At 41.3% G+C, this 17438-nt stretch overlaps 1 protein-coding gene across 4 annotated transcripts in view; it reads left to right on the top strand.

The window, feature by feature from the left end:
- Positions 1-10846, top strand: part of PDE3A (phosphodiesterase 3A) — a 257748-nt gene extending 246902 nt beyond the window's left edge. For all 4 annotated transcript variants that reach the window (XM_062591400.1, XM_062591408.1, XM_062591418.1 and 1 more), the window contains one exon: positions 1466-10846. In XM_062591400.1, coding sequence (XP_062447384.1) covers positions 1466-1710 — 245 coding nt within the window. In that variant the 3' untranslated portion in view covers positions 1711-10846. The remainder of the gene's footprint in view (positions 1-1465) is intronic.
- The last annotated feature ends 6592 nt before the right edge of the window (positions 10847-17438 follow it).

Raw genomic sequence — 17438 nt, forward strand, 5'->3', positions numbered from 1 at the left:
TGCATAGATCCTCATAATTCACTAGAGCAACTGAGATTAAATTTAGAGTTAGAAAAACAGAATTTGGAAAATCTCATCACATTACCTGCCACGAGAACACTCAAGGTAGCTTCAGATCAAACCTTATCATAATCATTTGCCATTAAACAGGAGCACGTAGTTTCCCCAAAGCTCTGCTGAAGAGATAAGAGTTAAACAGGCTGGGTTTTGAGCGACTTGGCCAAAGTGTAGCACCACAGCAAGGTGCGAGGTCGCCCAGGAAGCCCGGGAGACAGCGTCCCGCTGTGGACTGGCAGCACGGGGGTCACTTATTAGTGCTAAACTTGAAGGGTGCCTGCAGGGAAGCAAGGGCTTGCTAATGAAGGATTGAGCTGGATTTGGTCTGTGCTCAGTGAAAAGCTCTTTGTTCCCAGTTCAAGAGCTTCGAGGGCTAAACGCTTTGGATCCTGACACAGGCATACTTTAGACAACCTGCAAATACTAATCCACGCACATTTATTGAGTACAAAACATTCCTCTACGTCACCTTCTTTCTTAAAGACATCGGCAGTGGTCTTTGAAAGGTTATTATTTCAGTTCTGTAAGTGCCTTAATGACCAAGGAAAATTTTCAAGCTTTGTAGCAATAGAGAGTTGGACAGAGTAGACAGACGCAAAAACAGACACTTCAGAGAGCAAAACATTTACAGCACCGCTGCATGAGGAGCCATGTGAAGGACCAGTAGCGAAAGCATTTCTTAGAGTAATAGCAGGGGACTGATGCTTTGAAACCAGAGACGAGCGAGCTTCCTGATCATATTTGGCTATACGACTTCACTTCAGCAGTTATCCAGCTCAGCTGTTTGGAAAATGTTATGCAAAGGCCTTAAGGTCATCTCCAGTGTGGTGGTGGAGTGGTAAATCCTGGGCTTTGAGAAGCGGACGTAGGAACAGGTTCCCTCCTTATTAATCCCTGCTCATTTGTTATCCAACAGTACTGGTCAGATCAGAGAAGTGTGGAGAAAACAAAACAGCATTTTTTTTTAACTTAATTTGCTTTCTAGAGCAGGGAGCAAGGATCCATTTGAGGGTAGGGCTTAGTGTGTGTGTTATGGAGTGGGCTGATCAAAGTCTTTAAATACTTGATGGCAAGAGAGAGGGCAGAAATGACTCAGCAACATGTTTTTGTGTGTAACTGTTCAAGCACTCAATGTCTTTGTAAGCTAAGCGGTCATGAGCAGCGCACAAGCTATCATGGGACAAACCTGGGAGTCAGACTGTGCGGGAAACTGGTCGACTTCCCCAGAGGCTGGAGGGATGTGGTTTCCGGAATTTTTCTTTAAGGTTGTTTAAGTCTGTGGTTTTAAAAGTCTGTTGGAGCAGTTGCTCTACGTCCGAATGCACCCTCTGTGCTTCCCACACCTTCAGTCCCTTTTCTTTCTTCCCTCAGAGAAAAGAGTACATTAATTTCTCACGGTATCTTCCAGGAAAGAAGAAGTTCAAGAGGAGGAAAATCTACTGTCAGATCACGCAGCACCTGCTTCAGAACCACAAAATGTGGAAGAAAGTGATAGAAGATGAGGAAAGGTTAGCTGGGACAGAGAAGCCAGGCACAGAGCAAACCACACTGCACCCGTCTTCAGAACAAATCCAGGCCATCAGGGAGGAGGAGGAGGAGAAAGGGAAGCCCAAACAGGAAGAGAAAAACACAACTCTAGAACCAAACCAATGACAATATTCACAGCAGTATTTTAAGACAGATATTGACTCGTGCACAGACTCTTTCTCAAGCCAGCACAGCATTTAGACACAACACTGTAGAAGTATGGGATAATGCGCCTACAGCTGTTTGATTTGTTTCTCTTTCCTTTTTATGGTGAGGTACATTGTTTAAACTCCTATGCTCGAGGAAGCTTTCACACTGCGACACCGGCTTTTACAGACTTTCTTTAAAAAGTTTGGGGAGGGTGGGGGGTGGAATTATATAAATATATATAGCCAGGGATTATTGGCTGCGCACTTCAGCAAAATACATTTAGTGATATATTACGGTCACTGTGATATTTACAGAAGGAAGTTATCTAAGGAAATGCTGCTTCTAAATTGCAGTTACCGGGAAGGTACCGGTTAAGTAGCTTTGGCTCTTAACACTGAGGGATAAAAGTTGCAAAGCTGTACATGAATGCTGATGCATCCTGCCAAGATACAGGCGTGCGTGCGCCGGGAGGGGGGTATTTGCATGTGGAGGTGCTCTAACGACAGCGTGCTTTGAGTTTGGACTAGCTGTAGCGCACGTCCTGATACACGGCGACAAGCAGAAGGCCTGAATTTTAGAAAGTCGGTGCCCACAAGGAAATCGGAGCCTTCTGTGAGGAGCCCTGCGTTCCCGGGAGCCCTCCGAGCCCTGGTCTGCGCTCCAGCTGCAGGCAGCGGGCTTTCGGCAGGGGCCGCAGTGGCGTGGGCTGCTGGTGGGGTCCCGGCTGGCTGCAGGAGCTCCTCTTCCTCCTCCTCTTCCTCCTCCAGGCTGTTGGCAAGAGGGACGGGCCACGAAGTTTATTCTCCGGAGGGGTTTGGGAGAGAGCGTGGGGCACGCCGAGCTGTTCCTCTTTAAAGGAAGGAGATCCTTCTGCACGCCCTCGCGCGCGTGTGGGGCGCTGCGTGTGTTCGCGCGGGGAAGAAAAGAGAGCAAATGCGAGCGCGTGCGCGCTCAGGAGCTAGAGGCACACTGCCGTCCTTCCAGCCTGCCCTTTTGCCTCCGTGCATCAGTGGCCAAATACATCATTTAAGAGTGAAGCTAAACTTAGCTATCATTAAAGAGTGAGCAAAAGAAGGAGGGTTTGGGGGCCATGCACTTCCTTAGGATGAAAGGCAAATGATGCATTAGCAAAAAGGCAGGGGGAGAGGTGCCAGTCCTGTGCTGGCCGGGCACTCGTTTGTCTCAGCAACCACTCACATGAGCTTCAGAGAACTTGATTTTCAGTGTGAGGTGCTGGATGGGAGCAGTTTGTTACTGGCATTCTGCTTAGAAGCAGCATATTTGATCCCACAGATATACTTACTTTTTTTCATTTTTCTTTTTTTTTTTTAAGAGAAAGGAAAAGATCGGGCTTGTAAAAGAGCAGATCTTTTTTTTTTTTTTGTTCTGTTTGTTTGTTTTCTGTTGTTTATGCTGTGAGCCAAATGTCTATTTAAAAGGTTGAATATTCACTTTCAATATTTTATTTCACAATATTATATTTGTCAGTGATTAGCTATCTAGATGTAAATATGGAGAAATTTTTATGGGTTCCTGTAGATAATGATATCTTTAAGAAAAAAAAATGAAAAGAAAAAAAGGAATAAGTTTTTTGTAAAGCTAATTTTTTAAAAAATAAATACAAAAAGATTTTTATAGAGTGTAGCCATTTCCAAGCCCAACACATAAGGTTTTGAGTAATTTGTATAGACCCTTCTGGGAAGCCACTGATCTACAAGATCAAGGCTTTGACATATTAAGGCTCTCTGGTACTGGCAGCACCAAACAGTACCACACCAGTTACATTGTTTTATTCCCACCAAAAAAAGAAAAAAATTTTTTGTGTAAAGTTCATTCTCTCTCCAGCATGAATTGATTATGTATGCTATTTTATAGTCTGATCCTACAGCCCTTTCTCAAGAAAGGGTGTGAATAACAGTGCTTGTGAAAGGAAGAGTTTGTAGGAGAAGTCCTGTCTGTATTGAATTTATGTGTCCATCACTTCTTTGCCATTCTAACACATTTGCAATATTTCGTGGTCCTGCTGATACCTCCCAAGAAATGTTGGAAAATGTTCTCTATCGAAGCCAGTTAGTGTATGTGTTACCGCTTCAGGGTTTCTCTTTGCTTCATATTTCTTACAGAGTTAACTTTTGCTCCAAAGCAGATCTTCGTTTCTTAAAGGTCCCATCTCCCTGATATTGTCCCTTCCTGCTCCTGCCCCGAGAAAGGCATGTGCCTTTCCACAGAATGGCCCTGGAGCATGGACATGGGTGCTCTCATCACTGGAAACATTTACTGGTATTTTTGAATAGAACGGCAACAACAAAAGATCCCAATTGCGCTATTATTTTAAAGGAAAAGGATATAGCAGAATTCACTCAAAGGAAAAAAACATATCTCAAGTTTTCTCCAAGATCTCAGCAATTCCACCAATTCCAGCTTGCACAGTTTTCACTCCTCTTCAGTTACTTTGATTAATCATTTAAATTGGGGTTTTCTTGCATAAGTGACTTGCATTCCTTACAGTACCAGAATTATTTAATATGTGCCTCATTCTGCCCTTTAAAAATTAAACTTGCAAAGATGCTTTAGAACACCACATTTCCAAACACTTCTTGCAGGATTTTGAGTGCATGATCACTGGAAATGGATTCTTTATATTGATTTTTATATTGCCCTTGCTGAAAGAAGGAAAAAAAAAAAAAAAAAAAAAAAAAAAAAAAAAAAAAACTATGGCACAAAGTGCTAGTAGGAGCCCACTTGGTAAAGTTAAGAGGAGGCATTCCAGAAAGAGGCCAAATCCTGCAAGCCAGTTAAAGTCCACATAGTCATCTAAGCAAGCATACAGGGTTGAACCAAAAACAGTATCCTAAAAATAAAAAAGGGAATTATTATAGTTTCTTAGTCATCATTTTTGGTTGCCATTAAGTAAAATCAATGTCTGCTTCTAATTTGTTGACCTTTCTGTAGTGCCAAAGCAGCTGTTACACATTTCTGCATTGTTATGCAGCCTGTTTGTGGGTAAGGTTGATAAACTCAGGTCTTTTGCAGGAAAGAAATTGCTGACAGGCTTAAAATCAGAATGATCTTCAACTTTATCCAAACTGGAAGCAGTACTAGTGGAGAAACAAAAGGGTCTGGGACTGGTTAGCTTGATAAGAAGCTACCCTTTTGCACTCCACATAGCTGCTAATAGAATCCAATTTTAGCCTGTGTTCACTCCTTATAAACCTGATTTTGCAACTTTGCAATTCATTTCTGCTAGAAAGTGGTCGGAATATTCAGAATATTTCCCAGGTTGTTTTGACTATGACAGAAGAGAAAATACCTGAGCGATTATATATCAAACGTGTGAACACAGTTTTTTGCTTTTTGCTTTTGTAGAAAATAAAGCAGGTAATTGTTTAGGGTTTTTTATACTGGTGTCCAGTCCAAAGGAGGCAAAACTTTTGGCCTGCAGCTGCAGCAGCCTTTCTGAGGGTAGGCCTCGATGGCTTCCCACTTTTGGCAGTCCTTTGGTGTTATGAAGCCCGAATAAACTACAACCTGTGCAATATTTTGGGGAAGGAGAGAGAACAAAGAAAAAGACTTGTATTCTTCCAGCAAAGTGTTCAGATTTCAGTTAGTGCATTTAAAACGTTGATACAAGTTTCTGGTATGTACAGTATGCAGGAAGTTTTGCTAAATAGTAATGAAAGCAAAAGCCTTTGAAGCAGATTCTTCAGTAATAAAAATACTGTGTATTTTCATGTTCAATTCTTTAAAAAGAGAGAGAAGGGAGGATTAGATCATGATTTTGAGGTTTGATGCTTCTTTTTCTCTACTGTAGTGTCACTTGTGGGCTGATCCTGTTCCCTTCTAGCCTAGAAGAGTTCTGCTCTTCCATTAAATAGGCAGCTTTTGACAGTGCTCACAGTTACCAGTGCATCGAGCAATTACATACATTGCCATTTTCCCAGTTTGCTCAACAGCGATGCTGTGGGCCGTGCATCGGGCAGTAGAAGTGAACTGTGGGAATCTACTAGGAAAAAGGGATTGTACTGTGCTCATGGCAGCATTTCAAATTTACATTCTCTGAATGAAATTCTTTAGAGAAACCTAGACAAATGGCCATGTGTCACCAGCAGCCTGCTTTATGGCTGTGTGCGAGATGCTGGCTCTCGTTGCAAATGCCTCTCGTGTTCTGGGAGCAAATCATTCCTGGGGCAGATCTGAGAATGCGTCTGCGATTTGAGAATGTATTTGTTAGCATGGAAGGGGAGTCGTTCATCAGCTTTTTACCATGATGCAGCATTTGAACATCACTCTGAATCATCTGCAAGTTAAAATCCAAGCCTGCAATTACTTAGGACTTTTCAGTGGATGCATTTGAGGCTACTAGCTTATTAAAAGTTCAAGGCCACCCAGATGCATGTAGTGCTGTGTCCATGCTACTGAGCTGTGAACTCGAGGAGGCTTGGTGCTCGGGAGCCTGCATCTCACTGTCTTTCAATGGGACTTAGGGTCTTGGAGAATTTTGTCTGTCTTTAAAATGAACTTTTTGCACTTTTGATTTTTTTTCTATAATTCAGCAAAAGGTTTTGTGTTTTGTCCCAAATGTTAACGAAGTGCTTGTGCAAAGTCTCGTTAGTACCAGGTACACCGTGCTTGGTCCATGTGGTGTGATCCTGTGTTTGAGGTGATGGTGGAGGCTTTGCTGGTAAAATACATGGGTGCAGGTTTGAATCTCCCATCTCACTGACTTCCATGGGTGCCACAAGAAGCACTAGTCAGTGCCAGCCTGAGCAGCCCAGCAAACCTGGCTGTGTTTTAGAGCTGGGATCCAGGTAAGGACAAGCTGCTTTGCCAGCAAATATGACAGGGAGATGCCCCAACTGGTTAAAGTGTGGGAGAGGCAATGAACTTTGTGGCAGCTCGTTCTAGAGATGAACCAACTAGGAGAAATACTTTTCAATAGGTTGGTGGGAGGAGGGGGATAACGAGAGTTGGTGACTTTTCTTTCTCAAAAAGAAGAGCCTTTTGACAATAAATTGTTTTAACTGTTGGAAAAATGATTTTGAAAACCTGTGATGCGGGGAAAAAAAAGTATAAATCTTTCCTATCACTTTTTCAGGTGCTGTTATGGTGGAGATGTTCCAACATTATGTGTTTAAAGCAGAAAGGTTTCAGTTTAGGCATGAGCAGTATTAGTATTAAATGGTCATCTCCTGAACATCCGTCTGCCATATGGGTGGAAGATGAAATCTGAGGATGGGCATAGAGCCAAGAAGGTGCCTCTCCCTGTTCTGCTACAGACCTGCACAGATGTGGCCCCTGGAGTCAGGCACTGATGCTCATTTGCTCTTTCCTGTCTCAGACTGGTACATTGGCCTTAAAAATGGGATATCGCTCCACTGGCCGCGCAGCATGGATGTAGTTAGTCCTCAAGTTGATCAGGTTTTAAACAGAGATGGAGAGGGTCAAACTGGCAATTCTTAGAAAAAGAAAAATGGTGTCCAGTAGGAAGCAGACTTTATGCAAAATGCTTAGTTTTTCTTTTCTTTCTAACCAAAAGTAATCAATCCCCCTGGATAGAAGTACGCATGGAGTTTTGGGGTTTTTAATCACTACTTGATGTTGAAGCATTATTTAAAATGGTGGCAGCATTAAAGAGAATTGTCCTAAACTAGGGCAGAGGAATCTTTCTTTTATATTTTTAAGTGATTCAACAAATAAGAAAGCCCTCTGACAATTGAAGGACTTTTTTGTGCTTGATGATAGCAAGAGGAGGAGGCAGAAAATTTGAGAGAAAAGAGGAAAGAAAATATGTCTATGTCACATCTTCATTTCAGGCCTCCTGAAGAAAATGTACATGTTAAGTATTGTTGATGAGGCCAGGGAGTAGTTAAGATTAAGGTGATAGCTATCTTAAGCAACTGTTGGAAGAGCTAGAAAAGACACTGATTATTGGAGGCAAACTTCCATTGAAGTGGAGCAAAATAGCATCAGCACATTTGAGAATAACTTCAGACAATAAATCTTTCTTTGCATTTCATTGCTTTCTGTTAGCAAGACAACTTTCCTCTGGAAGTAAATCGAAACATGGTTTTAGTTCCTGCTGTGGTCAGTGAATCCCAGGGTCAGAGGGAGCAGTGCAAGGGGGACCCTCCATTTACTTCCTAGCTATGGTTTATTCAGAGGGATTTTCCTCATAGGTGGGTCCTCACTATAGCATCTAGTTAAAAAAAAAAAAAAAAAAAACCTCCTCGGTAGGATGCAAACATTGCCCACTTGACTGCCTGCTTGAAATCTTAGGGTGATGGAAACTCCTTGGGAACCTGCAGGCAGAGCAGTGCTGCGGTGCTCCTGCAGGGCCCATTTTCGCAATGCCAAACCAGGAAGGGGGGCAAAACCTTGAGCTACTTCATAATACTACTTTGATAAAAATTAACTTAGCAAGAAGCATTGTGCAGTTTGAAAGCCTGCCAGTGTCACTTGAGACGTATTGCAGAAATGTCCCATTTAAATCTGTTCCTTCTTAAAGATGATTGATTTAGTTGCGACCAACTGGCCTTGTCCTTGGTCTGTCAAGCTGAAATATAATGTAAACCAAGAAATTTTTTTGACTGAAGCATTTTAATCCTCCAAATGTATCAGCAAACAAAACTTTGCATGGTGCTAGAGGAGGAAAAAATTGCAGTATTTATTTCAGTTGAGATTTTCAGGTCTGTGTGATTTATTTCTCACTTCGTAAGATGTGTTTGTGGTATGTCCGAGGTGCAAAAACTTGGACAACAGATAATACCTGTTTTACTGCTGGCGGCATATGAGATGGGCGTGCATTGGGGGGCACGCTGCAATTGCAAGCACGGAAAGTCTTGTGTTGCAGCAGTAAATCAGATGGGGAAACCCGAGCGGGTTCTGTTTGCTGTCTAGACGGAAGGACGAGGAGCCTAAGAGGACTCGGCCACAGCTGTGGACTATGTGTCCCCTTCCCTGGTTCGAAAAGCATCGCGCTCGGATCGAGTAAGCAGAAACGCCCGCGGCGGGCGGCCGCAGCAGGGCAGGCGCGCGCCAAGCGAGCGGAGGAGGCTGCAAGCAGCCCGGGATCGCGGCCGAAGGGAAGGGACGAGCCGCGGAGCGGGAGAGCGCAGGTCGAGAACAAACGCCCCGTTTCCGAGTGCTGTTCTCCAAGTCGCTGGAGAAATATCTAAGCAAGCCGGGTCTGGACCAACCTTAAGGTGGTTTCCTCGCTTATAGCCCTGAGGGCCATGGCATTAGATATTCCCTTTTTTCAACACTGTCTTCCTTTACCACAATGAACACTTGCAAACAATTAATGTGAACTAACAGTTGTGCTTTGCTTTTGAATATTTATTTAAAGGAAGTCGCTGGTTTTTTTTTTTCCCCTGACCTCAGTCATTTTGCCTCTGTGCTTTTATTAACAACAACAACAAAAAAAGTCTGCAATACGAACAGAGAGAAACTGTTAAGAGTTTGCCATGCGTGTACCTACTATTTTAGGTAGAAAACCCGTTGTCTGTTAAAGCTATCTTTCCTCTCCTTTTCAAAACTGCTGCCTGATTCTGACACACAATGAAAATCTGTATTTGAATGCAAAATTTTCATTTTAGACGTTTATGAACCTTAATGCAGTACTGCAGATGGTATCTTAAAAGATCAAAGACAGCGTTTATACCTGCTATGTGGTGTTGATGATATTTTTAATATTTTGACTGTGTCAGCATACATTTGGTCATTACTTTTCTAAAGCTAAGTCTTTTTTTCTTGAGTAATCAATATAAGATGTTTGCATGATGGAAAGTAATTTAAGTTCACCTTTTTTAAAAAAACATGATTCATATTGTAGGTTGTGTTTGCTTAACAGATAACATTTTCACTGATGGGTGGCAGTTCTTTTTTTTTTTAGTGCTTTTGATTGATAGAAGAACTAGGACAACATTTTCCAACAGAAACATATTTTTTAACCTTTGCCTCAACAGCTCCAGAGAAATAGTATCTTTCAAAAGTAATTGGTTTCCAGTAGGGTTTTGCCATCTGGAAAACAATATGCAAGTACGTATACCACATACACAAAAAATCCCGTTTTGATGAAAGTAATAAAGAAACCAATGCAGCAAGGTCGGAACCTTTCCTGAGCGAGGATTCTGGATGTGTTGATACCATTGCAGCCCTAAATCCTCACCAAATTTTGAGGCCAAATTAAACACATTTTGTATTTTCAAATTCCCACAAAGGTCAATGAAAGTTTTTTTACTTTAGGAAATACGGAAGAATGTGGTCATCTTAGATCCTATCCTATGAGGCTTGACTCCTGTCAGCTCCCAGGGCTGTCCTGGGACCTCAGGGCACTCTGCTTCATACAGATTTATCTGACGAGAAGCTCGTCTGGGTTCAGTTCTAGTACCAGGTTTTCACAAATCACAGGGATAGGTCAAAATTAATCCCCCCCTCGATTTTTTCACTTGTAAATGCTGGGCGAGGGGGCAATGTAATTTTATATGGCTGCGTTTGAAAAGGCTTTTGGGTAGCTTTATAATTCCTTTGAAGCAATATTTTAAAAAATAACTGCCAACCAAAGTGGCAATGCAAGGAAGTGCCATGTTGTTCAGGATTTGTACACGCCAATTTTTAACACAGTGTTCTTTTCACTAAGTACAACATACGTTAATTTATATTTATATATTGTCAATATTGTTGTAACCAAGCTTCTCCTTTTTAAACACTTCAGGAACAAGGCCTTGTATTTTTAGGTGATTTTCATAAACAGAATAATTCTTTTCCTTTCACTTGTATCTTGCACTCAATACATGTAGCAATACTTAATATATTCTCTTCACAAGTATTTGTTAAGTGATTTAGTTAATGGCTGATAAATGTTTTGTACAAAATAGATTCTGTACAGGAAAAAATCTTTTAGATAAACATTATTTATTTTTACTGTTTTGTAAGTTAGACACTATAATGAAGCTCCTTTTTGCCAGAATTACTGGAAGTGCCTCTTGGTAAAATGTATTATATGGTAAATATGTATTCAAAATTACTAGAAATACTTGTCACAAAATGAACAATGTGGATGTTGCAATGTGAAGACAAATGTACAACATAAATATAATTCTGTGGTATCCTGTTTGCTGCGTTTCCTTTTCCTTTATTTTCCAGTGCCCGGCTTTCTATTTAAGAGCCAGACCGCAAATGACCTGAAGCCTCTTTGATCTCTGATTCACATCCAGTGAAGTCAGGGGGAGGACAAGAACATGTTTTATATCCGGTCCAGTATTAAATACCCTCTCGGAGCAGTCAGTGAGGGTGTATAAAACATGCAAGTACAAAGTTGGAAAGGTAAATGGCAATACTAGGCACTGAAGGAGGGTTTCTTCTGAACTTTACTTGTAGTATAGAGCATTTAGCATTGATCGGGAAGGTTTCTAATTTAAGATGTTTATCTGAAAATATCATTTCCCCCTCTAATCAGCAGAGAAATCCACATTAAAAATGAGGCAGGTATGCTCCTGGTGTGGTCCTCCCCCTTGCAGGACCTGCGTTGCCAATCTCTGAGCGCTAAGGGGGCACTTGGCCCAGGGGGAAGAGGAGCCCGCGCAGGCGGGCAGTGGTGGACGGGTTATCCTCCGCTCAGGTCAGTGCGTGCCTTTCCGTCACCCATCCTCATAGGATTCCTGCAGCTCTCTCCTGAAGTCTCCCCGGCTGATCCGCAGTTATTCTAGAAAGGAAGTATTAGAACTGGTCCCATTTTGCTGTTGTGCATCTTGCCAACACAAGGAAGGTTTTACCCTTTCTCCAGCGTAATTTTTCTCCTGATTGGACACTGATGGCTCACTGGGTAGGTGCGTATGTATCATATATTCTTTCTTCTGAAAAGTTTGACTGTACTATAAAGTAGGTATTTATTGGATTATTGGCTTATCTGTCAACCCTGCTTAGCATACATTAGTGGCCCATGCTTACATTCATTGATCACCTGATTATCCGCAGTTTTACCAGGCGGTATTCTGCAATATATTTCAGAGGAATAATAAATCCCATGTTAAATGCTATATGACTTGGAACCAGTCTGTGGAAGATATCATTATAAATGTCCCTGCTTAATGGTGACCAATATTTCAAAATCCGTCTTATGCCTATTTTTCAATCCAGTTAAAAATGGACCACTTTGACTGAACATGGACTGTATTACATGGCACAATTTAGCCATAGTAATGCAGAGTGACTAATGCTTCCAGAGCAAATTAAATGTGTTTCCTTAACAGCGTTTCCCTTATTAATCACACATGTAATATGTTAAAGAGGGAAATCAAGTAAGTGAAATCATTTTTCTTGCAATTATATTGATTAGTATTCTGTCATTCTTCACTGAAAGATTTTGCTGCTTCATTATGTGGGCTAGGACTGATGTCTAGGTAATTTCTTTGATTGCTATTTATACTTGCAAAAAATAGTATCTTTCAACCTTCTGCAATTTTCTCCATTTTTTTTAAGTTTTATTATCTACTTGCATGAAAGTAAGTAAAGTGGCTGAAGAGCTCTTCAGCCAACTTGTCTGAAACGGATGCATACAAATTATCTGGATAAACTGTGTACTCAAATCCTCTTTTCCTCAGTAACTTAAAAATTACAGATTTCAAAATATGAAAGACATCAGCCATGAAATCTGAATATTGGTTTTGAAGTCCCACCAGTTTATCTGCCCACTAGCTTAAATTCTGAATGTCAGAAGTTTAAGGAAACTTGCACTAGGCAGTGATTAGGGAGGTATTAATTGGGATTATTCCCAGTTTGAAAGTAAAATATGTTTATACCTATTCTAACGGAAAAACAGCTCACAAGCCTCCAGCTGGTCTGTCCCACCATTTAATCACTCCATAGCATTGAATTATTCACAGAGATTCACAGGTGCCCAAACAAAGGCATACAACCAGAGTAACAAAGAAAAACTCTTTTGATTCAGCACTCCTCATCACAAAGATTAGGCTAGCAAGGTAAGAATGCACTTGTCTTTAAAAATCGCAAACTCTCCGTGGAGCTCTTCAGATGATAGCAAGAGGTTCCCATGGGAAGAGATGAGCAATAAAACAGAGAGTTGAGGCAGTCAATCTACTAATGAGACCACACATGAACACGCTTCTTCTAGTAATCTGGTAAAAAATAAATGAGACCATGGCACACAGTCAGTAGCAGCTCAATTAAACGTCGCATTTTTCAGGTGTTCAAATTGCTCTCAATTGCTCGGACAAATCCACTTGCCTAAAACCACTTGAAAATATTTCACTAAATAATAAAGAAAGCTCAGAGAACTCATGGCACTCTCTTTAGCAACACTTTCTTTAATATTTTATTTTTCCTCAGTTATCTCACCAGAATCATACGGAAATAGACATTGTCCCTCAGGCCACCACAGGCTCCCTGGATGGACATCAGCAAGGAGTAGAAAGGCAAAGGACATTGGCAGTCAAGGACCTGATGCCAGCTGACCGATGGGACCTGTAGCTCTGAGACAAGTGTCTCACACTGTCCAAAATAGTACAGAGGTTTTTAACCACTCCACAGTGCGATCCCAAAAAACTAGCATGATGAGAAGAAAACTATCAAAGACAGCAACTTGGTTGAACTACTTCACAGCCAAAGCCTGATATTTTTTTAGCATTACCTCAGTTCTTGAGCCATGAGAGAAAACAGGCAAGCTTAAACTTTTACCTAAGATTTTCATGATCGATGTCCCACCTAACCCAGACTGGTAGTTAAATTTGCTAAATAACCTGGAACAAACCCAGTCACAACGGTTTGGAAGTTTGATATGCCTACAGAGTTGCTGCATAAAGGGTTGCTGCAACATCTGCTTATCTGCTGCCAGGAAACACAAAGCAGAAGGGTCCTGTTTGATTTGCATGATGGTCGCATTTACTGCGACTTTTTTTGTTGTTGCTGTTAAATTACTTCCCTCTATGATCTTTTGTACATGGCAGTTGTTTATCACTGTGCTTGCCAAAAGCATCACATTCTGCAAGTTCAACCCCTTCTGTGTAATAAATTCTTCTGTTAAATTCTTTATACCTTCTCTTTCTACATTTTTAGCCAAAATCTTGGGTTTAAACCAAGTTCAAAGAATTTATCTGCATTACAGAAAGAGCTATGGGATTTTATTAAGATTACCAGCTTTTAATCCCTAGTGGTTGGCCAAATTTCAGTTTATCTTATTACAGTCCAGTCCTCTAAATTAAAATTCTCTCCAAAGCTCCAGTAGGTAAAGTGTGCTTCTTGCCATGAAGTGCTGTGTCGTATTGCTGGGTCTCATTCATCACTCTTGTTACACCCACTAGGAGCTAGTTTCCTCAGGGCCCATCAGGAGCTTTGCAAAGTGTGGTGCTATTTGAATATACATGTGACTTCCCTTCTTGCCTTCCTCTTCCTTCCTCTCACGTGTTATTTCTTCCTTCTCTTGAGAACTCTAGTCAAAACCTGCCTGGATCCATAATTCTTGTTTTTTACTCTTCAGGAGGGAGGGAAAACCTCTTTTACCTGACAAGTTACCTTCTGCAGCTGCTTGCAGGATAACTTACAGCTATTGAGCATGCTCCTGTACACTGTCCCAGGCCCTGTGCATGGAGAACATATTTATAAAAGGCCTATCCTAGGGGTGCAATAAATACTGCATTTACTTCAGCTGCAATCTTTGAAAATTTGTCTTCCTGAAGTCTTGTGATAGGGGCTTTAAATCTGAATGTCGTGAATAATTTGATGAGCATCACAGGATAACGAGACTTCTCAGAAAGACCTGTAGATATTCCAATGTCAAGTCAGTTGACACACTAAAATAATTAGGATGATTTTGTCTTGCTTCTGCCATCTTTTGATAATAAGATTTTTTCTTTGAGACTAGATCTGGAAGTCCTTTCTTAGGGAAGGAAGTATTACCCTCAAGACTGAAATTTACACTGTAAACTGAGTATTTCCATGTCTCTAAAAGCTGGCATGAATTACTCGTTTCTGTTTCTTTTATGTGGAATGGATGTGTGAGGGTTGTTCTGACAGTGGTTTTCCTATTCGTTTATATTCATGGCAAGGATGTACTTAGGATTGCAAGAAAGTTGCTTTTATTCTGCATTTCCAGACTCACCAGTGCTGGGGAGACCTTGTTCTAACGGCTCTCTGGACAAGGATTCAAGAGATGTGGATCTATTTGACTTCAGCTCTGCACAGACTTTGTGCAATGACCTTCAGCAATGGGTCTCCTCTCCTTGTAATGTAAATAATAATTTTATGCTAGCTCTCTGTCTTGTCTGCTGAAGTTAGCTCTCGCACTGAGCTCTCAGGAGGGTCAGGAAATCAGCGCAGCTTGAGGACCATGTGCCACAAGTAATTGCTACGGGGACTGTTTCTCCTGTGGTGTGAGTCATTCCAGGCACAAGTGGGAGTTGCTGGGAGGTAGACTACCTACATGCTCACATAAAAAAAGTAATAAGGTAGCATTTAGCCAAGTGTCAGTCTAAGTGTTTGACTCTTTCTACTAAGGTTTTGTCCCACTGAAAGTTTTTATGCAGCTTTGCTTTCCAATGCAATGCAAGCTTTGGGAACGTGTTCTCTGTCAGACCATACAAATTACAAGAAGTTCAAATTTTAAGCCAATAGAGTCTATCAAAATCCCATTTATGCATTTTCATTTATTTCTTTTTTAACCAAGATCTTTCCTTCTACCAGATAAAACCAAAAGCTTTTATGCGGCTTTTATGTGTGCATTCAGATGCCAGTGTTAAGTTTATCTTTCCATGCAAGCCTTCGTGATTTCCATAACTCTGTCAGGATCTGTTTTAATAAATTGTCTTTTATAAAGGGAAAAGACTCATGCTTCTGAGCACTCTTTTTTGGAGACTTCACAAGTTTACAAGTTCAGTATTCTCTCATTAAACGTGATTGAAGAAGGAACAGCCGCTTCCCTGGAGCTACGCCTCAGAGATCTGTTATTGTCGGACAGTTTAGAGACTGACCCACAAAACTGTTGTGTCATTAGTGTAGTGATACATCTCTGGTGATTACTCTGGTGACAGCTATTCACTAAGGCTACACTAGGCTTTAAAAATGTAATTAATTTAACCCTGTGCTTTAGAAATGAAGGTGGTCTGGCTTCTAATTTCCTGTAACTAATACAAAGTAGGAATGCAAAGAAAATGGAAACAGACCTCGACGAATAAACTTGCTTCTGATTCTTTGTCCTGCAGCTGCCTTAAAGGCTTTGTTTCCGTTATAGCTGAAATATAAGTAAGTAATTCCTTTGGGGATTAGGGGAAAGCAAGACCTTTTCTTGTGTGATTGATTGTTTTGTGAGCTTCTACGTGAGTTTTGTGTCTTGCTTGGGCAGTGCTCTGCTCTGAGAGACACTGAAGAAAAAAATCGAGTTGGGCATTGACACAAGAGGTGTCACGTGCTGCAGCAAATCTGTTTCCCAAGTTAGTAAACCTTAGTAGCTGAGTTATGCCATCACCTTTTTCTGCAGTATCTGCAGCGCGTCTGTCTCTGAGAGACAGAGAAAGTCCTACCTGGATGAGACTGTCTTCTCTGGCAGATGAACTCACTGGGTTTTAATGAGGAACTTGCATTCATTTACTCCATACAGCCATCTGGAAGAGAGACAGAGTGGACATAAATAGGGCTGTTTTGGAGGAATGGCCATAACACACTCATAAAGGAAGGATGATGCTCTTTTGGAAGGTGTTGTTAGAAAACTTTCCATGATGGAGAGTATCTCCTCCAGGGTGGTTTTGATAGAGTTCCAGTGAAGATATTATATCCACCTACAAAGGAGACAGAGAAGCTTCTATGAACAAATTCCAGGAAAGGGCCAACAGTGACAGAAAGCTGATGCTGAGGTTTTACAATGCTGCCGTTAGAATTGCTAGTGAACCAAAAACCCAGGGAAGGAGGGAAGATTGCACTCAGTCTGGCAGGCCTCATTTTTCAAAGCACTGCTTCATCTTACGCCGCAGAATACCATTCTTCAGGGTTTTTTTCTGTAACAGTAGAAGACTGTCCTGGTGTTTGATACCACTGAGGACTTGGGGCATAATGAAGGAATTACAGGAAAGGGGATCATAAAAAGTCTTTATGAGTATAAGCCTCAGATCTTTTAAGGGACTGTGTGCAGAAAGCTACCAGTGGCAAAAGACCTGGAGTTTCTGTCAGAAATCGTTGGAGGAGACAAGGTCAGCATCAAAGATTAAAGATCTGGCAAAACTAGTACAGATCCTGTATTGTGTAAACTCAGTTTCCCTAATAATTGAAGGAAACAGGCTGGAAGCTGTTCTCAGAAAGAGGCTGAAAGAACTTTTAGTTCTCGCAAACACTAATTCCCGTGGGCTGTTAGGGACCCTGACATCTCTTAGAAAAGGGGGGAAAAAGAGATTTCCAAATTTCTAAATTGCCAGGCAGGCATATAAGACCCGCTGCAGCACAAAATGTGATTTGCGTGCAGTGTAATAAAATTCCAGCTGCATTAAGTAGTTAAAATGGAGATATAATGGAGGAATGGATAACAATTTGTGTTAAATCTCAGAAAGTAGAAACTTGCTCCAAGGCACTGTGTTTGTCACCGCAACATTTTGAGTGTCAGGGAAGTTTTAGCTGCTATGGCAACATACCCTACTGGAGAGGGTAGGCGAGAGCAAGGGGAAAAGAAGTATTTATAGTTAATACTTTCTCAGTCTGTGTAATTA

The sequence above is a fragment of the Rhea pennata genome, chromosome 1 (genome assembly GCF_028389875.1).
Source record: "Rhea pennata isolate bPtePen1 chromosome 1, bPtePen1.pri, whole genome shotgun sequence".
In the NCBI taxonomy this organism is placed as follows: domain Eukaryota; kingdom Metazoa; phylum Chordata; class Aves; order Rheiformes; family Rheidae; genus Rhea; species Rhea pennata.